The sequence below is a fragment of the Pleuronectes platessa genome, chromosome 16 (genome assembly GCF_947347685.1).
Source record: "Pleuronectes platessa chromosome 16, fPlePla1.1, whole genome shotgun sequence".
Taxonomy (NCBI): Eukaryota; Metazoa; Chordata; class Actinopteri; order Pleuronectiformes; family Pleuronectidae; genus Pleuronectes; species Pleuronectes platessa.
Genome location: NC_070641.1, coordinates 16,517,157 through 16,540,104, shown reverse-complemented (window position 1 = coordinate 16,540,104; position 22,948 = coordinate 16,517,157). Strand labels below are relative to the sequence as shown.

At 42.1% G+C, this 22,948-nt stretch overlaps 2 protein-coding genes and 1 non-coding gene across 3 annotated transcripts; 1 reads left to right on the top strand and 2 right to left on the bottom strand.

The window, feature by feature from the left end:
* The first annotated feature begins 7,213 nt into the window (after window positions 1-7,213).
* On the top strand, window positions 7,214-14,461 carry sdr42e2 (short chain dehydrogenase/reductase family 42E, member 2). The gene is made up of 11 exons (XM_053444129.1): window positions 7,214-7,657; window positions 8,563-8,658; window positions 9,521-9,578; window positions 9,916-10,034; window positions 10,124-10,199; window positions 10,694-10,776; window positions 11,376-11,513; window positions 11,780-11,845; window positions 12,306-12,369; window positions 12,489-12,562; window positions 14,213-14,461. Exons 1-11 carry the CDS (start codon window positions 7,220-7,222, stop codon window positions 14,459-14,461), a joined length of 1,461 nt encoding a protein of 486 aa, XP_053300104.1. The 5' UTR covers window positions 7,214-7,219.
* Window positions 14,462-15,774: 1,313 nt separating this feature from the next.
* trnal-uag (transfer RNA leucine (anticodon UAG)) lies at window positions 15,775-15,856 on the bottom strand. The gene has a single exon. It is a non-coding gene; the product is annotated as a tRNA-Leu (tRNA).
* Window positions 15,857-16,776: 920 nt separating this feature from the next.
* On the bottom strand, window positions 16,777-22,867 carry cdr2a (cerebellar degeneration-related protein 2a). Its single transcript, XM_053443234.1, has 7 exons — window positions 22,430-22,867; window positions 20,985-21,097; window positions 19,666-19,814; window positions 19,392-19,568; window positions 18,906-19,220; window positions 18,463-18,745; window positions 16,777-18,318 (listed from the first exon to the last, which is right to left on the bottom strand). The coding sequence occupies exons 1-7, from the start codon at window positions 22,506-22,508 to the stop codon at window positions 18,037-18,039; spliced, it is 1,398 nt and encodes a 465-aa protein (XP_053299209.1). The 5' UTR covers window positions 22,509-22,867; the 3' UTR covers window positions 16,777-18,036.
* Between the last annotated feature and the right edge of the window lie 81 nt (window positions 22,868-22,948).

Sequence of the window (22,948 nt, the reverse complement as noted above, 5' to 3'; positions counted from 1 at the left end):
AATGAATTCTTACTTTCATGCAGTTGCACACTCTGTTGTTTCTTTTAAATGTTCTCATGTCTTATTTTGAGCTGCAGAAGAATAACTTATTTGAAACAAGAAGCTGTTCACGTCCATGTTCTCCTCCGTCCTCCAATGGCCACCAGGAGCATCAGGGCAGCTACTCGGCTGATTGAGTTCCCAAGCAATGGATTTTTAAGGTGAGTTGCCAGATATCGATCGCCTGCGAGCCCCTGACCTCAGCGGGAGCAGCCGCATGGAGGAAAGCTGTTTGTTGAATTCTGCTACAGTATTATCTGCACTGCTGTGCTGCTTTCTGTCCGGGCTTTTTGTGAGAGAGATTATGTCTTAGGTATTTTGAAAAGCAAAAAAAATCAGCCAGGAGGAAGCAGATATAATCAAATGTGGACAAAAATTAAATGGGCCTCGCGTCTGTGCAGGAAGTAAAGTAGCTGTGGAAGCATAAGATCAACATTCATTAGCATCCATTTGTGACATTTTTAAATAATAAACAATGTGATCTGCAGATGAATTTCACTTCAGACCGCTCTGTTGGTTTTGGAGAATACACTTTGTTTATTTGTTTCTCACCTAGATTCCATTATATCCTCATACCCAGCTTTTTATCTCCCTCCAAATACTTGATCGACTGTTCACCGGCAGGGGAGACTTTCCCCTCCCCTCTCATTGTTTGTCCTTGAAGCAGCAGCATCATCATCCCCCCTCCGATTTCATCCTCTCTGGATTGATGCAGCTCTTCCTCCTATATCTCCGAGAGAGATGAAGCTGAGCTGATTTGGGCTGCGGAGGAAGGAAGCAGCTATAAGACCAAATCAGCTGACAAAATCCATCAGACACGCCGACATTCGTCCCGACATTTCCATCAGCTACTGGAGGATTTTAGAAGAAGAGCATCAACTGAACAGATCCTTCCCATTCCCAAATATGTGCTTTGAGAGGAATGTGGGATTGAGTCAAAACGAGTGTATGATACAGTAGGAAAATAATCTTGTGTTGTGTCCAGTGAGCAGGGTCAGTGGTCTATGATACCAAACAACCACACAACTGCAACATCCCTGGTTCTATCTACTCCTGCCGGGGACTTCCCTGCATGTCACCCTCCTTTCTCTCCCATTGTTTCCCTCCTACGTCGTCTAATACAGGCAAGATGCTCAAATAACAAGAAACAGAACTGAAACCATGCAGAGTAACTTCATATGGGTGTGTGTGTGTGTGTGTGTGTGTGTGTGTGTGTGTGTGTGTGTGTGTGTGTGTTAATGAGCAGAGTGAATGTACAGAGAGCTGACACAGCACTGTGCAGATGGGTCCGACTACGTAAGACTAATAAAACACCCACACTCCCACAGTTTCTAGCACATCAGCCACTGGTGTTTGAAAACTGATCGCACCCACACACACACACACAAACACTTGTATCTGTTTTTAGCCATGCAAGCGGTGGAGTCCAGGGTCTCTCAGCTGGTCCCCCGCATCGGTCCAGACCAAAATACCTCAAGTGCTGTTGAATAAACTTTATACTTCTGTGGATTTATGAACCAGAAATCCATGACCCGTCAGATTTGTCCTGTGACCCACAGGCTGAGAGCCATTGGACTACGCCTGGCATCATCCAACCAACCCCGGCCTGCGACACAGAAACCCATGTCACAGGATGCAGATGATTGTTATATTCTTAAAGTACATTTAATGGTAATTATTTATCCTTAAGTAACATTTTAAACATGGTCATTTTTTATGGAGTTTTTTATGGGTTAAAAATGTGAATACATCTTCCTCCACTGACATATTCTTAGGTTTCAGCCACTTGCTGAATTTGCCCCCAACACAGTTTTCTCGTCAACAGGCAGTAACTGAGGGTCTAATCACCATGAAGCAGTGTATAACGTACTCTTCCATCTTAATAAATCAAATGGATCCATCGCCTCGCCGCTCATCTCTTCGTACCGTGCAGCCTCCCTTCTCTCAGCCTCTCACGTTATCTCGCTCGTGCTCTGAGGAGGTTATACATAAATTCAGGCTAATTGATTTAGCTTCAAATCCTCTCATCCTCCGAGCTGCCTTTTTTTTTTTCTGACCTCCTGCTTCCAAACACGAGCGTGGAATGAGATGACTCATCCACTTCAATTAGTCATTTCAACCAAAAACTAAAAAACAACTGCCAACATATCTCATTTTGTTTCTTTATGTAAAGACTTTCACTGGATAGTGTCAGAGGCAGAGATGTTGGGTGATTGCACTTTTCTTGTGTTACTTGACAAGTTGAAAGCACAATAGTCTCTGATGACAAAATTACACAGCGTGCATCACTACTTGTGACTCTGTGACAGCGGGTTTTAGATTTTGTACACAAGATGAATAAAGGTACATTTTCTAGATTTTTCTTGTTTATTTTTTTTCTTTGTCAGTTAATCTGCAGTCACTATTTGCCGTCTGAGTTTCACACACAAGCCGAGTACATCTCTGTTTTCTCTCCTTCTGTCAGGTTGGATCTCAGCCTGACACTGTGTGAATATAGACGGATCCTTTACCTCACAATACCTTCCACCCACATGGGACTGAGGCCCTGTCATCCACCGTGAATGTAGATATCCTGCCTGGAAACTGTTTTATGGGTTTGTGTGTGTGTGTGTGTGTGAGGTGTCTGTGTGTGTGTGTGTGTGTTTGTGACAGCTCTATCTTTGTCGCTGTGCCCCCCCCCCCCCCCCCCCCCCCCCCCCCCTCACCATATTTCCTCGAGAGCTGCTGCGAATCCTCTCAACCGTCAGAGTCACACTTCACACGTTCCCTCTGCTAAACTCAAAACTCCAATTATTTTCATCTCATCTGTCTCGATTGTATTTGTGTTTCTGCCTCATTTTCTTAGCAACTTAACATCATGATGTCTTCAAAGTAAAAGCACGATGTTTTAATGCTGTACAGCCCAGTAGCGAGATGAACTATGACCTCTGAATTATCTGACATGCAATGTATGAAAATACAACACTGGATAATAATCATTCAAACTTATTTCCATACCACACACGTGAACAGTTATACAGCTAATTCAGTTTCGGTATTGGACAAACTGTAAAATCTTTCCTGCATATAAACCAGGTAGGATGAACACAAAGTTTTCTAACTTCAATCAGCACCATAGACTGTTTATAAAAAGCTGTGCACACAACGTCTGGCACACAAACAGTAATAAGTGATAGTTTGAGGAGGACTCACTCAGTAATAACAAGGAATAATGTAGACTAACAGGCGAGATCATAACGGGCACCTCACCAGTAAGTCAAATTCAAATTCAGTCTTCTGGCGCCTCCTGCTGCCCAATGAATGAACACATGGACTTTTACTGCCAGTTCATTTTTTAGCCGTTCAGCTTGGATGCAAAGCAAATATAAAGAAAATAAAAACTGTCTTTACTCTAAACAGATACATTGAGAGTAACATTTATTTATTACTGATATGAATGAACTTATTATATCCTTATTCTGCTTCTATTTTCTGTTATTGGTTTGTACTAAACAAATCTTTTAGATATTTTCTTAATTTCCCCCCTTGCACAGATAAGTTCATGTTTGAATGTTTATGAACATTCGCATTGGAATTATTCCTTTAAATATTGATGTTCTTTTTGTTTTGAGCAGTTACTTAAACTCTAATGTATTGTTGATCCTCATGCAAATGCTTTTTGTCCAATTCAAAGCTTAAAATAGTCCCCAGCACATTTTCCATCTTTCATGTCTTGTATCTGGGCTTCTGGGAGTTGATGTCCATCCTGTTTATGTTGAGTCTTTGACGGCTGGGGAGGTCTGGCTCTAGAGCAGCTCTCCTCCTTCCCCTCCCCTCTGCAGCCGGTCAGACGAGGTGATGGCTCCTCGATGAAAGTGATTGATGGGTGGGCTGGGGCTGCATTTAATCAGAGAGTAACTCAACCCTTTATTCGCAGCCAGTGCTGAAATAACGCGTGAGCAGCAGAGGAAAGACGGCAGCGGGTCAGGACTGGTGGTTGTTTTTGGCCAAGACTTGTGTGAATTAAATTAACAAACTCACAGGCTGCATTGTAAGAGTTACATTACTTTTATGCTTTATACTTCTACTCCAGATTTAATAGAAAATAACTGCACTTTTAGCTTTAGTTACTATATGACTAGAGTTATATAGTTTAAACCTGAAATAGTGTGAGGAGTAATCTATTAGTTGACTGACAGAGTGTTGTTTTCAATGCCAACCATCAAATATTTCAGTTTCTAGCTTCTCAGATTTCATGATATAGTGCTCTTTATTTGATTTATTTTCTTTTGTCATATTTAAATTTAATAATTTTGGGCTGGGTCTGCACTTTTTCCCTCTTTTCAAATTTTACAAACCAAACAATCAAGAGAAAATAACAAATACTAACATTATTCAATCGAAATGTCAGGGGACAACATGTGTATTGAATTTTGAAAACTTTGAAATGTAACATCTACTTTTGAGATATATATTTCCCTTTAAACTGTTGTGGAGTAGAAGTGTGTCATGTTCTGTGATGAGTCTGTGAGTAGCCACAGCATGCAACCAGACACTGAGCGTGTTCCTCCACCTCCAGGTGTCACAGAAAGCAGTGTCTCCCTAAAGGGATTAGTGTCTACCTGCTCTCGCTCAATTGACAAAGATTAACTTCTACTTCTCATGCTGACTTCTTTTATTAATACACAAGGTCAGATTATCCATTGATTCACAAAGACAGAAAAATGGAACCAAGTCATTGGGACTTTTCGCCTCTCGACCCCTGAGACTCACCTTGTGACCTCTGGGATGGATTCTGGGAAAAAGCCAGTAGCCCCATGCAAACTGGGGCTAGGTCCATTGGAGACTCTAAACTGAATGTAGTTGTGAATGGTTGTATGTCGGCCCTGTGATGAGTTAACGCGCCAAACTATGAACTCTCTCTTTTTTTTTTATGAGTTTACTTCCAGAACACTTTGTATACTAAATTAACGGTTTTAGCTTTGAGGGATTAAATCGGTAACTAAACGTGATGCCTCTCCACAGGGACGATGTGTTTCTTCCAAAAATACAAAAAAGAGACACAAGGTTCTAGAAAACTATTTCCACAGCTGTTGTTTAACCCAAACAGGTATAATTGTTAACTGAAGTGAATAAACACATCACACACTTGTCCGCTAAAAGAGGGGAATACAATACAATTTTTCTCTTAAGTGCAGTTTTATACGCAAGAGCTCAGTCATTTGGCAGCTGCTCAGCCCCCCCCCCCCCCCCCCCCCCCCCCCCTTTAATTAGGAGCAGTGCATTTAAGTGTGGGCTCGGGTTTGGCAGTCTGTCTGCTGTCAGCTAAATAAAACATGAAGCGTCTATTTCTGTCTTCTCCCAAAAACACTGAGGAAGTGAGTTGTCCTGTTAACCTGCCTGGTGTCCCGCCAAAGACACATCTGTTACTTCATTTGACGTCTGAACTTTGATTACTGACCATGTGGACACCTTTTCTATGTGAAATTGTACGATAAATCCATAAATACATCACAGTGCTCCTGCAGTTATGGATCCAAAGTTATTGCATAATTGCAAATTGGTTTAAAGACCAGCTCGGCCTGTGACTGGCTGAAAGCAGCAAGTAAAAGAGCAGAAACAACATCATTTATTTACTGTTCAACATTGACTTGATTACATTGATGACTTTATGGTGAATAAATCAATATTTTTTGTTCAAGATGTAAATGTTATATACGCTTAAAAAAAAAATCTGTGTAACAACTATGCTCTGAAGCAATTTTTGTGACAACTTAAGACTTCATTGCATATGAAAACTTATGGAAACTGCGAAATCCACAAGCATATCTCATATATGTATGCCATGTGGTGTTCAGTAAAATCATCATAAAGCCTTTATAAAATACGTTCATTAATGATCATATATGTTATACATTTACAACTTGTGTTTGATTAAAAACTTCTCACATTTCACTCAAAATCTGTTTATTTTAAATGCACAAAGTGTTTGGGTGCAACCTAATCCAAGTGCTGTATTTGTTGTGATAGTGGATTAAATATTAAGAGAGTGCCACAGGGGAAATTATTTATCCCAAATGAAAATGATAAAAAAAAAACTGGCAGCGGTTGGGGGGGGGGGGGGGGGGGGGGGGGGTATATATATATATATAGGAATCGCCAAGGAGCTGCACAAAGAAGAGCCGCACAAAGAATAGCTGCGCGTTGCGTCCACACATTACGGTGCTCAGGTGAGCGCAGGTGACTGACAGGTGAGGAAGGCGACGCACCGGGAGGAACCACGAGCGCAGAGGGAACCTTCAGACCGGATTATTCCACCAGCCGGCCGCCACGGGTGTGCACGTGAGAGGCACACAGGACAATATTAAGGTAAGTAAATTAAATAAAGGTTTTAATTTGCGTCTCAGAGGAGTAGGAAGCAGACATGACACGTGATGGTGACCGGATCCTCGCATCGTTTATTCATCACTTGGACTCCTAACTGCTCATTTATCTAAAAATACAAAAGGATCCTGCTTGAGCACAATGTATTTAGTTGTCATAGTGGCTCATGATGAAACTAGTGGAGTGAATACTGATTCATGATATATCGTTACCAAGTTGTGCATGAGGATAAAGTGACATATGCAGGTTTCATACTCAGAGTCAGATTCAGGGTGCTGTACAAGGACATTAAAAACAACACAGGGACAAAATCTAAATGAAGTGATTTTAAAACCAGAGAGCGCAGTTCGAAACAAATCTTAAGAGAATAAAAGGAGTTGAATAAAAGAGGTAAAAGGAATAAAAAGGATAAATCTGTCAGAGAATTTTGAAAATAGGTTGAGATAAAAAAATTATAGACATTATATGACCTTGTGGAAGCTTAGTTAAAGGTACTTTTGAATACATTGTTGGTTCCAGCATTGTGCTGATAACAGCTATTTACAATAAGATCAAAAACAGAAAATTGTCTTAAATGACAGAGGAGATCCTAAAAGTTCACTAGTCCATATATACCGGCTAATTATGGATGAAATGATAAGAATAAAATAAGTTTTCCCTCAGCGTAAACATCACATACTGTATTTTCAACAAAGAGCTGGAACAAGCTGAGACCCAATTTGAAACATAAGTGAGGCTATTCTGCACAGGACAAAATTTATTGATATAAAAAACAATAACTAATCGATATTTCTTCCTTCCACCCATTAGGACTTCCATGGAGCTGTGTGGACCCACCGTGGGTGACAGTGGGGGCTCTTTGTGCCGGGTGAAGCAGCTTCCCTGCCACAGCGCCCCCCTCTGTCGCCTGCAGGCCAGCGCACACCACTTGCACAATCTCCCCCACCTCGCCCACCAGCCGTGGGTCAACCACCTGACCCCGGCCAACTTCTCCACCCCGGCCGTGGCAATCCGACACCGGGTAAATGGAGCAACGTCGGCAAGCTGCGGCAGCCCGGATTGTGCGGCCCTCAGCCTGGGAGAGGGGGCGCCGCTGGCCCGGGGTGTCTCCATGGGGAAGGTGCTGGTGACGGGGGGAGGAGGGTACTTTGGCTTCCGGCTGGGGAGGGAGCTGGTCCTCCAGGGGATGTCAGTGATCCTGCTGGACATGAACAAGCCCCCCTGTGATGTCCCTGATGGAGCCGTCTTCTATCAGGTATGGGGGAGTGTAAATGGACATTGTCTCGATTTTTTCCCTGCATTTCATGTTCCACAATAACTATACACCCACACTAAATGATTCAGTACAAGCTAGGACTCAATTACAGTCAAATCAAAATAGGATACGATATGAAACATACACTAAGATACAATACAGTATGATGTGCTAATCATATAGGGGATCATTCATATTTACTCATCACATCTTTCTTAGAATCCTTCAAGGAAACAGGGAAGAATCTCACTGATATTTCTGTTTTAAAATCTTGTTTATAGGTCGTAACGGTTTTTAATATGACTCTAGACATAAAAAGCCCTTTTAGCCATTTCCTCTGGTAATTTCATTTTAATATTTAACTTTGCAAATGATGAAAACTCAAACGTAATTCCACTCATATTCTTTCCCTCATTTTAAATGTGAAAAAACATATATTTTCTCTCGTGGTTCTAATCGTTCACAGCAACACAATCTGTTTTTACTTCCAGGTTTAAGTTACATACAATACACAGTACAGTAGTTTACAGTGCTCCACACAGACTTGAAAATCAACTCTAGCGTTTCCTTGCATCAGCCGGCGTTGGTGTGTCTCCCTGGTTAGTCTGCGTTCCGGCTGGAAACAGACACAGGTGAGTGATCCGACTCAGAGCGCCAGCTGCTGACTGAGTCACAGAGGCTGGAGACATGATTCGGGTTTCACCTGCAGGCCCCATGCCACACTTACCTTAATTGTCCTGTCCCTTCACTGGAGAGTTATTCTCATCACCACATGGAAACTGCAAAGCTCCCGACCTGTCTGCTGCTTCTATTTGTCACTGTGGAAATCAAAGTCTTCTACCGCTGCTTGCAGATCAGTTGTTGTTGATGAACTGCAGGTAATTCTTCTTCTCTCTTTCTTACAGAGTGACATCAGAGACTATCCCTCCCTTTACAAGGTGTGTGAAGGTGTCGACTGTGTATTCCACACAGCGTCTTATGGCATGTCCGGACCAGAGCAGGTGACTTCCCCTCAGAACTTGTCAGATTCTTCTTACACTTAATCATTCAAACGAAAGTAAACAAAAAAAGACTCTTTCATAGAATAATAAAGGGCTGCCTGTTTGACTGCACTTATAATTTACTGAATCTGTAATTATTTCATCGATGCAGCGCAAACAGAGCTTTTTTCAGTTATAGACCACGCCTCTCCTATTCTTGTCAAAACCAGGCATCTCCTGTATATGACCCACAATGCAAACAATTTCCCTGATGTCTAGAGAGCGGCTAATGCGTGTTCGACCCACTTCTTTCTAACTCCAGATTTTACATTTCATCCTCCTCGAACTTGGAGTATTTATTGTTGGCCGACAGGTGACATGACAGTGGATTTGATTTTGTGCAGCTCAAGACACAGGAGGCTTCAATCCACCTTTTTTCACTTCAATGTCGTACTCCTCAAAACCTTGAATATTTCGATTTTGTGTGAAAAAGTGTGAAAAAGTGTGAAAAAAATACCGTGAGAGGGACGAACCTCCCTGAAGCCCTCTGTGCTTTGCCAATTCTCAATGAAATCAATCCCACCTCAATACAAATAGTCTTTTGTGCTTTTTGAATTTTAAATTGAGTTTCTTAAGATAAAAAGTATCATGCAAATGTGATGGTTACACAACTGTTTCGTGGTTCTCTCGCCCATTTTCCCCCATGTGACACATCCTGTCAAGGCAGATGGATGTGATGGTCGCAGAGTTTCCTTCTCTTAGAGGTTTTTTCTTGTTAAATGGGAGTTTTTTTCTCCACACTGTCGCAGAGTATCATGTTAATACATCCGCCAAGGAAAGTGCTGTAGGTAAGAAGTAACTCTGTCTTCCTCTTTGTCTCCAGCTGAAGAAAGAGCAGGTGGAGTCAGTCAACGTTGGAGGAACTAATAATGTTATCAATGGTAGGATCACAAACACCAGCCGCTTCATACACATGGCCATAAATCTACCCAGTGATTTCTGAACACTGTTTTAGACACAAAACAAATTCATCCATATCCTTTCATAACGTGATTCCAATGCAAATCATGGGCGACAAAATACATAGTTCTCTATATGTATTCCAGCAATTATTTGAATTAATAAAGAGGCTTCAACACTCAAATGGTCAAATAATAGCTTTTTTTGTATAGAAATCAATTTTCTTGTTTGCTCTCTTCATACCCTTGATGTAAAGATATTTTTCTATAGCAGCATCACGTGTATATTGTTGGTACAGTGTGGTCTGTTCTCTCTCAGTGTGTAAGGAGAGGAGCATTCCCAGGCTGGTGTACACCAGTACCATCAATGTGGTGTTTGCTGGGAAGCCAATTGAGGATGGTGATGAGGAGTCAGTGTCGTATGTTGCCCCCGACGTGGTCGGTGAAAATGAAACAGGATCAAGTTAATCTAAAAAGTGGCCTCCACTGATGTAAAGAGGGGGGTTCACTGTTTCTCTCTGTTCCAGCACATTGACCACTACTCCAGGACTAAAGCCATCGCAGAGCAGATGGTGCTCTCAGCCAACGGATGCTCCCTGAAAGGTGGGAAACCATCAGTGTGTGTAGTGACAGGACGACACTCAAAGAATCCAATGGGAGGAGATTCTGTCCCCGTCGTTTCTTGCCTGAGTAAAAATGTTCTTGTGTTTGTTTGAAATAGCGACGGTGAGAAACTGAGGCAATGGGTAACCATTGAAACTCAGAGTGCAATTCATTACAACAGTGACTCGAGCACATTAAAGGAATGGATCTGTGAGCATGTACAAGTTTCTTGATTGAATTCAAGGGGACTGTGGCGGAGGTATTCGCTGAGTGCTTTGCCAGGACGCTTATGAACATGATACACAATGGAAAAGAACTCACACTATCAGAGAGGAAACCACCTGAGCCTGTCTTTGCTAAAACTATAATTATTGATGCTGACGACTGTCAACGCTTTGGTCTAATTTCCCTCCACTGTTGATATTACCTCATGTTTCAGAAGATTTATATTCTTCATAATCGTTTGGTGAAGTTTATTTTTCTGTCCTGTGAAGGTGGTGAGCGTCTACAGACCTGTGTCCTGAGACCCTGTGGCATCTATGGACCGGAGGAGAGGAGACACCTCCACAGAGTGATGGTGAGGGACTCAAACAAAACCCGCCTTCATTGTGTACTGATATGAAGATCAATTCCTTTTGCGTTGGAGCTGGGAAGAAAATACAGATCTTGTGTCAGTGTCTGAAGCCTCCCTGGGCCAGCCTGAAATGTTTACATTATTGATAAAGCCCTCGGGCGTCTAGTTACAACCACATTTCTTTCCAGTCTTCCCTGTACCTTGCAGAGGTTCTAAGTTTATAGTCGGCTGGTGTTTCGATTCCTAAATTTCTTCCCAATGTGTCTTTGTACAAGATACAGACCCCCACATATTTACATAGTGGCAGCCGAACAACAAAAAAGCCAAATGCTGAAAGAAGCCTCTGTCAATTGTCTCTGAATTAACCCCCTGATCCAGATCTTCTCCAAAATTGAATGACCAAAACCGCCTCAGTTTCATGATAATCCGCTCAGTGGTTGTTGTGTATTCCTGCTGAATAACAGATAAACAAACATAGATGGAATTACCATGACAGGAAATAATATGGGAGTAATGTGGTTTGTGAAAACTCACCATAAAACAAAAAACACAAGAAAATCCATCTGTCCAGTTAGTCCCACTCATCTCTCTCTTTCACTCAGGTGAACGTGGAGCGTCGGTTGTTCAGTTTCCGCTTCGGGGACCCACAGGCCAGGATGAACTGGGTCCACGTGGACAACCTGGTGCTGGCCCACACGCTGGCGGCCGAGGCCCTCACACTGAAGAGGAGCTGTGTTGCTGTGAGTGTCATCGTCCACCGCAGGACAAACACCCACACGTTCATGTGACCGGAAAACTTTTAACTCACAAAGAATTACTCCTAAAAATGTTCATCTCATCCATTTGTCACCTGAAAACATGTCAAACTTAAGTGAATGACGCCACATGAAAGATGAGTAATGGTGTTTTTTCTTGTACAAGAACGGAGAACAACAATGGCGTCAACTATACAATCACTTTCATGCAATCTTTTGTTTTTAACTCATTCATTTCTGGTCCTGTGCAGAGTGGACAGGCCTATTTCATTAATGATGGAGTCTCAGTGAACCTGTTTGAGTGGCTGACACCTTTGGTGAGTTAAAGGAGGAGGATACTGATCTGCTGTGTTTTCCTTATAGTCCACATAATCACTTGCTCCTGGCTATTCTCACTGGAACAGCAAATGTGTATTCATCCGCAGCTGAAAGTAGTCCCCATCAAATAGTAATGATTGCTACAAAACTACAATGATCAGCTGTTTTAGAACATTCCTGGTAATATGCTAGGCAGCCAAAAATTATATTAAGATGAACATTTCCATATTAGTGGATATTGGTAAATATCGCGATAAACGATAAAAAAATCATAATTTATTTTTGTTTAAAGACAGAATTTTGCTCCCAAGTGAAGGTTGAGGGTTAAATGCCTTTTTATGGGCAGAGAAGGACACCTGCTGAACTGTACATTGAACCTTTGTTGATGAAAATTATAGTTTGATAATAACTGATATTCTTTCCTTCAATTGACTTTATTTTATGTTGTTTCTTTTGCAGTTTGAAAAGCTGGGCTACAGCAAACCATTGATAAATTTGCCAGTTTCACTGGTCTACTCAGCAGGTAGCTCATCTCCTCCTCAAACCTGTGCTTCTGGTAGCTTGTTCTCACACCATATTTGTTTAAAAATTATAGAAAGTTTTTGAAATAACTAACTCCAAATGTTTCTCCGCTATTCCCAGCCATCCTGGTGGAATACTTGCATGTAGTTCTGAGGCCGGTGATAAAAGTACCTCTCCTCTTTACCAGAAGTGAGGTAATGATGGAGATCCTGCCTTTTCTGCTCGAGAGCGTTTGTTTGTGTTTTTTATCCTTTATTACCTCTCTCTCTCTCTCTCTCTCTCTCTCTCTCTCTCTCTCTCTCTCTCTCTCTCTCTCTCTCTCTCTCTCTCTCTGTGTGTGTGTGTGTGCTCTCTTCATTGTGTGCCTCTGAGTGAACTCTTTGAGATACATTATAGATGATGAATATGTGACTCTGAGTTGCACATTGTGGAGCTGTGTGTGAACATATGCACGCGTGCCTAAAATAAAGTGTGTGTCTTGTGTGCTGCAGATTAGGTTACCTGCTCAATAATCAGTAGAATCTTGTTTAAGTCTCTCGGACGAGTATTTTCCTAACAGCTCCCCCCCCTCCTTGTCTGCTGCAGCCTCTTATAAATTATGAAAAAACTAAGTGAGCGCTGAGTGGATCGAAACTAAATTTAGCAGATAAGGACATTTCAAAGTGGTAATGGTCACTGGAATCCCTCGAAGAGCATTAGCTGGTCTGTAGCACTGTTAGAAGACATGATGATTACCCTGCATCAGGCTGATGTTAACGATGCATCTTAAGGAGCTGCCGTCGGGGCCTGTAGGCTCCTCATGAATGTGTGATGAGGCAGAAACCAAAGCTGAGTGCCGTGGGCCTTCACCTGGAGATCATCCTCTCAGACAGCTGCTGGCTGGAGGATCGGTGGTTGTCCGGTGAATAAAACATAAACTGCTGCGGGTCGGAACAGGAAGTTCAAGAACACCTATACAGGAAGTGACCTCAGTACAGGGGCTGTTTCCAAGGTGAGCCGAGGTCGGGCAAACCTCTCGGCCGGGTCTCAAATGATCCTGCCAACTCTCAGGTTCCACCGTCGCGTGACAACGCACGTAGTTTCACATGTCACACTAAAATGTAAACAGCACGGAGAGCGGCACCAAGGTTCACTACTCAATTAACTTGGAAGTGATCGATACGCTTAATGAGAAGTCTGATTATTCATATTATCAACAAACCCCATCAAAACATCCAAACCAACATTCTATCTATCTATCTATCTATCTATCTATCTATCTGTCTTTCTAGCATTCTATCTATCTATCTATCTATCTATCTATCTATCTATCTATCTATCTATCTATCTATCTATCCATCTAACTATCTATCTATCTATCTAGCATTCTATCTATCTATCTATCTATCTATCTATCTATCTATCTGTCTGTCTATCTGTCTATCTATCTATCTATCTATCTATCTATCTATCTATCTATCTATCTATCTATCTATCTATCTATCTATCTATCTATCTATCTATCTATCTAGCATTCTATCTATCTATCTATCTATCTATCTATCTATCCATCTATCCATCTATCTTTCTATCTATCTATCTATCTATCTATCTATCTATCTATCTATCTATCTATCTATCTATCTATCTATCTATCTATCTATCTATCTATCTATCTATCTATCTATCTATCTATCTATGTATGCAGGGGCAAGACTCCACAGTTTGTTTTTCTAAATGTGAAGTTTTTACTGGAAGATCAATGTCCCGGACAGAGTGAACTTCGGCTTGGTCGTTTTTTGGAGGCTCAAACTTCTCTGCGGCTGAGATACAACATATGATAAACACCTCATCTACCACTGTAGGTGAGGACCATTGCTGTGAGCCACACCTTCAAGATCGACAAAGCCCACCGGGAGCTGGGTTACTGTCCGAAGCCGTACAGCCTGGAGGACTCCGTGGAGCTGTACCTGAAGTCCCAGCAGCCGCGCTCCACCTCACCTCTCCTCCACCTCTCCTGGAGCTCGCAGCTGCCCCGGCCCCTTGTGCTGCTGCTGCTGCTGGGCTTCACTCTGATGCTGCTGGCGTGGTCCTGCTTACTCAATCAGAGCTGAACTGGTAATGCTGCACTGGACATTATGTGTATTCTGACCATAGATGCAGTAAAATATGCCCTAGAATAATTTTCAGAATGTCCACTTATGTAATTTTATTTGAATTAAGTCAGTAAACTATCTCTTCCACCTTTTTCATGTCGGTATGTGTGAGTGTCTGATTAAAAAAAATGATGAATCCTTCAGACTGCTGCAAAGTGTTGATCCTGAGTTGTGTTGTCTTCGGTTTAGGTAACTCTGATTTCATTAAAAAGAGAGAATTTGTATTACAAACTTTACATTGTTTATTGAGTGTATTTACATAATATACGTAATGATTCTATGATAAGGATCTGTTGAGATTTATGCATCTTTAGAGTTTGATTTATTATTAGGGCCTGAGCTCTGACAGGCACTGACAGACAGTGAGGCCCTATTATTATTAAATTTTTTTCCAGGCAAATAAATTGGCTTTTTGAGGGCTTTAACATGTCAAATTCTTACCAAAATTTGCAGAAAATTTGAAAGTGGTGAAAATGTACGTGAACATTTACGTATTCTGGAAGAATTTTCAATGGGCGTGGAAAATTGGCTCAAAGGTGCCCCCTGAGACGCCCTGAACGTGTTCACATTTACTCGAAGATCGATCTTCGTCACACGGTGTGACTGTGGCGTGGCGTCAAAGTTTGATTACACGCCAATAAAACACAGTGTTCTGTATCTCGGACATACATGGACCATGAATCCTTTGATGCTAAGCCGTAAACAAACAACTCCACTCCTGCAGTGACAGAGTCAGTGGTCATAGATCGAAGGAATCTTTATGTCTTGCAAAGCTGACGTCTCTCTCTCTCTCTCTCTCTCTCTCTCTCTCTCTCTTTCTTTATCTGTTAATTTTGTAACATTTTTAGAAATAAAAGCATTGACAATGAATGACGATGAGCATTTTGCATTTATAATCAGCAACGAGTTCTACGACTGAAGTTCTGCGGATATATAAAATGACTTTGGTATTTGGATGAAAATCCAAATATTTGACATAAGAGCTGAGCAAGTCAGTCTGGGATTTTTTAAATCACAGGATGTCTGTGATTTAAAGATGTTTGAGGATGTGTCTGTGATTTAAAGATGTTTGAGGATGTGTCTGTGATAAAGTTAGAGTATGAGTTTTTGTGCATATTCTGCCAAAAGGGGGCGCATTTGCTCCGCTAATGATTCAGCGGTGATGTGTAATAGATACTTGCTGTTTTCACGTAACTGCGTAGAAACGACGATCCGCTGATTCTACATAATATAAATGAGACTGATCTACAATAAAAATAAACCAAAAAACCTGGCAGCGGTGGGATTCGAACCCACGCCATCGAAATGACTGGAGCCTAAATCCAGCGCCTTAGACCACTCGGCCACGCTACCGCTGAGAAACGAACGAGGGTGTGTTCTAAATTTATACCTAACAGTTTGATATGGCTGGTCTGTTCCGTTTCTTGTGGGATATAAAACATTAAATGCTAAATTACGTAAGTTGACCTTATTTTATGGCTTAAGTGCCTGGGGGCTGTTGTTTTCCTATTAGGGACGGAGCACTGCAGGAACTGACAGACAGTGAGGCTGAAATTGTAAGGATTATTGTTGTTCAGGCAATTCATTAATTGATTAATTGGCTTGTTGTGGGGTTTTGACATGCTCAAATTCTTCTTAAATGTGCAGAAAATTAAAATTAATGGATCTGTGTTGGCACTGATGATAATTATTATAAAACCTCTTCTCAGTTCAATCATATGCTGATAATACTTGTTTGCCATTGTGTTTTCTTTTGAGTTTTTTTCAATGCAGAGCAACCATAGCAATATCTTCATTTCACAATCATAATACGATTTCTTCTTGTCATGACGACTTTATTATTACATTTGTACACGACGCTTGGTCTCAGACCTCTACATCTGCTTATGTAAGACTGTGTGTTTGTGTGTGTGTGTGTACATGTTTATGGCCTGCCCCTTTTAGGTGAGCAGGGTATGCAATCCCCTTGTCTGCAGGTTTAATGGATTTGGAGTCTGGTTGAGAGCAGCGTGGTGAAATCTCAGTTGTGTAAACCCGAATTACAAGAGACAAAGCCCCATTAATGGTTTGTTGGACCACAAGGGGACAGAGTACGAGAGAAAAATACTTTCAGTACAGTTGTGTATTTGTTTTTTCTACCTCACCCTGCCACATGCAGATACTCGTTTTTCATTCTACCTGATAAAATGGTATGACTATGGCAGAACAGGTTGAAACATATCAGTGATATTATCTATGTGGTGTGGTAAGAGACTGGAGGAGATACAACAGGCTCCTGCATCAGTGCTTTTACTAGATAGTTGCAAGCAAAATCGTGTTAGTCTTCATTGAGGACACCTCTTGGTATACAGTGTTGCATTCTGCAGCAGTATACAGATATAGTTCACAGCTTCAGAGAAAAAACATCAGCATCATCACATCACAGGGAAAGTGCGAGTGATATATGAAAAATACTGTTTTGTCACTATGGGTCTCAGCAGTATAATATGTGTCACTTTAAATTCAGTCAACAACAGCTGGGCTCTGGGGGAAAAAAAGATTTTTCCAACATGAGAGAATGTTCCCATGATATCTATGCAAACCTTTTTGATTTAAACAGAATAGGTTATAAGAAAAATCAGCTATAAATGTCTTTCTGCATTTTCACGCCGCAAGAATGATTACAAACATTTTTCTTTTGCACTTCAGATTACATTAAATTTCACTTCCACTCACACTCAACAATCTGCTCTGAATATTAGCGGTAAAGAAAATAAATAACATTTCATCTCCTCTATACATCATATATAAAAATAAATAAAACAGAAAGTGGGATTCAGTCATAACAAGTGCATGGCTGGTTATGTGTTCTACTGGTATACAAAACTGTATTCCACTGATATTTCTCTTGTGACTTTCTAATGACCTTCAACCGCTCAACTTACAAAAACCAACTTGCACTAGCTGTTAAGCTAATTATCATAAACTCCCGAGTCTTTAGCTGTTACACAGTTTTTCATCCTATTACAAACATTCCAACGTTTCAGTTTACACAAGTCTTATATAACAACTACTTCTCAACGCAAACAATATTCAATGTGTGTTTCTCTCCCACAGACCAAATGATCACGTGGTCACAGGGTTGGCATTCTATTAACACTGAATACTGCAGTAGGTGGATATGATACTCATTGAATTAGCCAAGGATCAGTTAGTACGAGTTAATCTAACTATAAATATTTCCATATACAATCATATATTTACTATCTAGTTTTGTTGTTGATCTTTGGAATGCATTATTGCATCAAATCACACAGCAACAATTTTTTTAACACTTCATTTCTGTAAGGACGGAATAAAAGGAACAGTGCTGACTAACATAAATATAAGTGCGGCGACATGACAGGAGATAAGAGGATTGTAGCGTGTCTGAGACGCACTGTGCTTATTGCATCGCAGCCCCTGGATAACATCATTATAAAGCCAGCTCAAAGTTTCAAACAGAGACAAACCACCTCCATCCCCGTGTCCCTGGATGATGATTAATGCAATCACTAGGTAGAATCATGGGAAACAACGTCCCTGTCTGCGCGTCTGTTCTCGCTGAGGTCCTCTCTGGTCTTGTGGATGCAGCTGAAGATCTCCTTGAAGAGAGCCTTGTACTCCGGCTGCTGGCCATCCTCCACGCCCACGCTCAGACCAGACAGAGCCGCTGAGCTCGACAGGCGGCGCCGCGTCCGGATGCTCCCGAAGGGACTCAGGGACGTCTGGACGGCTTTACTGCTGAGTCCGTCTGTCGCCTGGTGGCATCGTTTCAGCAGTTCATCATACTTCACCTAGAAATCAAAGTTTATTTGAAATCTTAACAGTATTCTAAGGAAAAAAGTTTCAGATTAAAATGGCCCTTTAGTAGATATCAAATAACTATTTTCTTCTTGATAGTGCACATACTTAAATTGCATTATATGTGCTATGAATACCTGCAGGGCGCTGTACTGTGCATCCACCTCATTGAGCAGAGAGATGCCCCTCTGTTTCACCGCCTCTGCTCGACGTATACACAGCTGATCGTGGCCGCGTCGAATCTCGTCTGGATTCAAGGCTCTCAAACCGGTGTCGCTGTTACACCTCTGTCGCCTGTATCGTCTCTGCTCCTCGTCCTTTCCTACCTTCTCCTCGGCGTCACTCTGCACTGGGCTGGGCTTTTCCTCTGAGGCAAAGAATACTGTATCAGGCAACAGAAGCTGGTCTGGCCTTCTGACACTGGAGGAAATGGGTGGGGACACAGAGGCATACTTTCAGGAATGGGAGAGGTTATACACTTGATAGGGGCAGATAAAAGTTGTAAAATCGACTGAAGGTCATAAAAACAGAGCCATGGTGATTCAATTTGAATACAGTCCAGTATCAATTCAGTCCTGACCTTTTGGCACAGTCAGCCCGCCACAGAAGCCGCAGCTGTTCCACTTCGGCCTCCAGCTCCTTCTGCCGGGTCCAGCAGCCCGACAGCAGAGACAGCCGCTGCTCCAGATCTACGTTCTCACTGGCGGTCAACTCGCTCTCCTGCTCTGCAGCCTCCCTGCGGCTCCGCTCTGCAGCTATCTGGGCCCGAAGGGTCTGGACGGAGCGCTGCAGGGACGCTCTCTCCTCCTCCGCGTTCTGGCGTCTGTCTCGGTCGTAGAAAGAGTCCTGCGGTACCCAGAGTCCACCCACACGCAGACTGTCAGGTGATAGGTGCCTGATCAGGGACAAATTATATTTCACATTAAAAATATTTTAAGTAGGATGTTATAAGATATAAATTTATGATGGAATAATTTATGCTACATTTCAAAATCCCTTAGTTAGACTTTTTATATTAATGCATTGTATTCTATCACAATCAGCATGATAAAGAAACAAACAAAACCTTTCATGTTGTAAGTCATACAGCTCTTTGAGACAGGAGACACTCTGAGCTCCGAGGTTGCGTCGCTGCTCCGACACCTCTCTCTTGTTCCTCTCCTCCTGGGCGGCCTTGAGCCCGTCCACCTGGGTCTGCAGGTCCTCCATGAGGCTCTGAAGCCCGTCAATGGTCTCTGTTAGACTGCAGTGGAAAGGAGAGAAAACAGGATGCCACACCGAAGCTCTGCATAGATGTTGAGACTTCAAGACTAAATCCTTGGATTTCCTGATCAGCTGACCTGTGGATCTTCTGCTGGGCCAGGCGGCTGTCCTGCACTAGTCTCCGGTTGCCTTGCTCCAGATCCCTGGCGGCCACGTCCAGCTGCTCATACACTTTGGCATGCTGGTCGTTCACCTGACGCAGCAGATCCACCTGCTTGGTCAGGTACTGGTGCACAAGAGAAGGAAGCGTCAAAGATTTAGCTCGATTGAAGTCTGCAGGGTTGTTGTGTTGATATCTTCTCTAAATGACTTGTGTGCATCTAAATGGTTTTTATTCATTTCCAAATTTAAAGATTCTGGTTCCAGCTTCTTCAATGTGGGGATTGAATTGGCCCCTGAAAAATTAAGCATATTTTCAAGAATTGAATATTGGTTTATATAGTTAAATGATTAATTGAAAACTTATTCTACGATGATAGAAATACGTAATAACGTAATAACGAGTCGAATCCTAAAACATTTTAACATCAGTCACTTGCTTATCACATATAAGGTTATTTAAAATCTTTAAACTACCCACAAAAAATGTAATTTTAAGCTCTAAATCGCAGACTGAGGCATTTAAAGTAAAAGTCTTAGGGTTAAATGCCACTGATAATGTGAATAAAGTGCATGCCGAGTTCAGGACATCAACTAAATTGCTTTTCTCTGGAGGAGATCAATGCAACCACTGCTCTGGTGCATTTGTAAATGTGCTCCGACAGAAGCTCAGCGCTGTGTCGCATTCCCGTGATCAGGTGTGAGCACGGCTTTGAGACGGTCATTAGCAGCGTGAGTAAGACCAGCAGCGGACACAGCGTGAGAATGAAGGTCAGAGGGACGTATGGGGATTACCATATCAACCTCAACAAATCCTGAAGCCACCGGCCCGCTCACCGCCGAAAACAAATTAAGGCTCTTATCATCGTTGACCCGCTGAATGCGACGCACTCGAACTCAAATAGATCAGCACTGGAAGCCCCTGCCGTAATTAAACACATGGGCCCTGACATATAAAGGCGAGTTGGGGTTTATTCATGAGCTCTGACCGACAACCCACATGCAAACCAAGAACTGAGCTCTACTGCTTGGAAGATTGGACATACTTCTTCAGGTCAAAGTGTTCAGAACAGTGCACATCAAACTGTAATGTTCTGTATTTTGACCTATTTAGCCCGGTGACTGGTTGCACTCCAACAAATGAGAGAAAAACCAAAAGCTTAACCAGAATGGCACTCAGCCCACCGCATACCTCCAGCAAGGCCCAATCAAGCTGCAGCATATTGTACATAGCAGTTCCCTTAACGGGCCAGTTCCCTGGGAAAATAGTGATTACTTCCTCCCAAACATGTTTCACCTCTATCTCCTGCAGCTGCTCCTGGTTGGTGGAGTACATCTGCTGGAGGGCCTGCTCCAGCTCATGGTTCTGGTCGAGGAGGGTTTTCCCCAGCTCTGCTGCCAAATGGAGATCTGTCAGAGCACAGGAGGAACAAAATGTAAACACGAGATCCGAGACTGTTTTATTGCCCAAACTCAGGCAGCTGAATGAATATAAACCAGCTTTCAGTGGTGCAGCTCTCACTCACACACTAACACACAACTCATTGTTTCATATTATTGCTATTTGGCACATAATCACAGAGGAATCTAAGTCATACCTTGAGATCTTCTTGTGACCCTTACCCCCGCGATACCTTCTGGATTTTGTTTCTCCGAGGTGACATACATTATTTCTAATGTGGTAGTACAAAGTTTATATTTTGTCCATGTTACTATGTCGTCTCATGATTGATGAAACTTGCGTGCTATCTTTTAGTAAAAGTGTTTCCACATTTGTATTCTAGTCAGCAGCACAAACACTTTATGAACTGCACGTTAACCAGAAAACAATCGACACAGGACCAGTGACAGCCTCAGGAAATCCTGGATACACAGAGCTCTCAGGATGTCTCAGCTCTAACCCCATGACCTGCGTGACTCTCTGCGTACTTCATCAGTGAGAAGCTGCAGAGCATGACGAAGTAGTACTGAGTTTAAGTTTGTAGTTACTTTTCCTGTACCTAAAAATATGTGCCACTTTATACTTCTACTCCACTACATTTGACATGCTAGTTACTGTGTTACTAGTTACATCGTTTGTTCTACATTGGCAGGGCAATTAAACAACATCAATAATTATTGCAATATAACTTGAAAGAAACTTAAAAGAAGACATTTATCATATTAAATATAGATATTGACTGATATGAAACTTTGGCTTTATCACACACATCCGTCTTAAAAATATTGAAGAAATAATAATTTATCATCATGATAATTATCGATAAACAATGGGAAATGAACAATATTCTAAATAAAATTCCCCATAAACTTGTTTTTTCACTTTATGCGGCCGTGTCTCAATGCAGATTATTAATAATGTGACACTTATTGTGAGAATTATCGATATTGACTGATGTGAAAATGTTTATCTTGATACAACTTATGGCCAATTCACCCAGTCCTAGTTGATAAAAGTTGTTACAGCCTTTTGTTCTGGTGATCTGATAAAGAAAAAGACGAGAAAAACGTCCACGGCAACATTACACATGAGTGTGTTGCAGGACTTTTTGTGTTGTTTGTTTGTTGTGTCGTGGACTCCTTCACTGACAATCTCCAGTACAATAAAACAAGTATCCACACAGGGTGATGATGATGATGATGGTGATGAACATGATGGTGATGAGGGTGGTGATGATGATGACATGCTTTCCTCTGCAGCCTGTGTGAGTGATGGACAGGGCGCGTCCACGCAGCTCTTACCGTGCTCCAGGTCCTGCGGGTGGTGCCAGGACTCTCCGTTTCCCTCAAACTCTTCCTCCATCATCGTGTCCGTCAACATGTTGGAGCCGCGGCTGGGGGAGAGGGAGGACCCCGCATGACCTGGACCCGGCGCCCCGGCGTGTGTGTGTGTCGGTCAGCGGAGCAGCTCGGCCGCCGTCCTCCGCCTCGGGTCGAGCAGGAAGATGAAATGCATCCTCCCGGTGTGAGAGCAGCGTATAAACCCTCACTCCCTCCAGCAACGTGGCAAATATCTAATACACCACAACATCCGGTAGATGGCAGTTAAACCAAAGAAGAATATTTGTATTATATTGTTAATTAACCGTGAAATATTTCTCAGTTTTATCCGGTTTAACTTTTACCACCATTTACGGATAAAGCAGACAAAGAGAAATAACTGATAAATCTTTTTTTTTAACATTTGTTTTGGTTCTCGTAACTTCCTGCTTTCTTTGGACAGACATATCCCATCAGCGAATCACAAAGCGGCAAACGCAA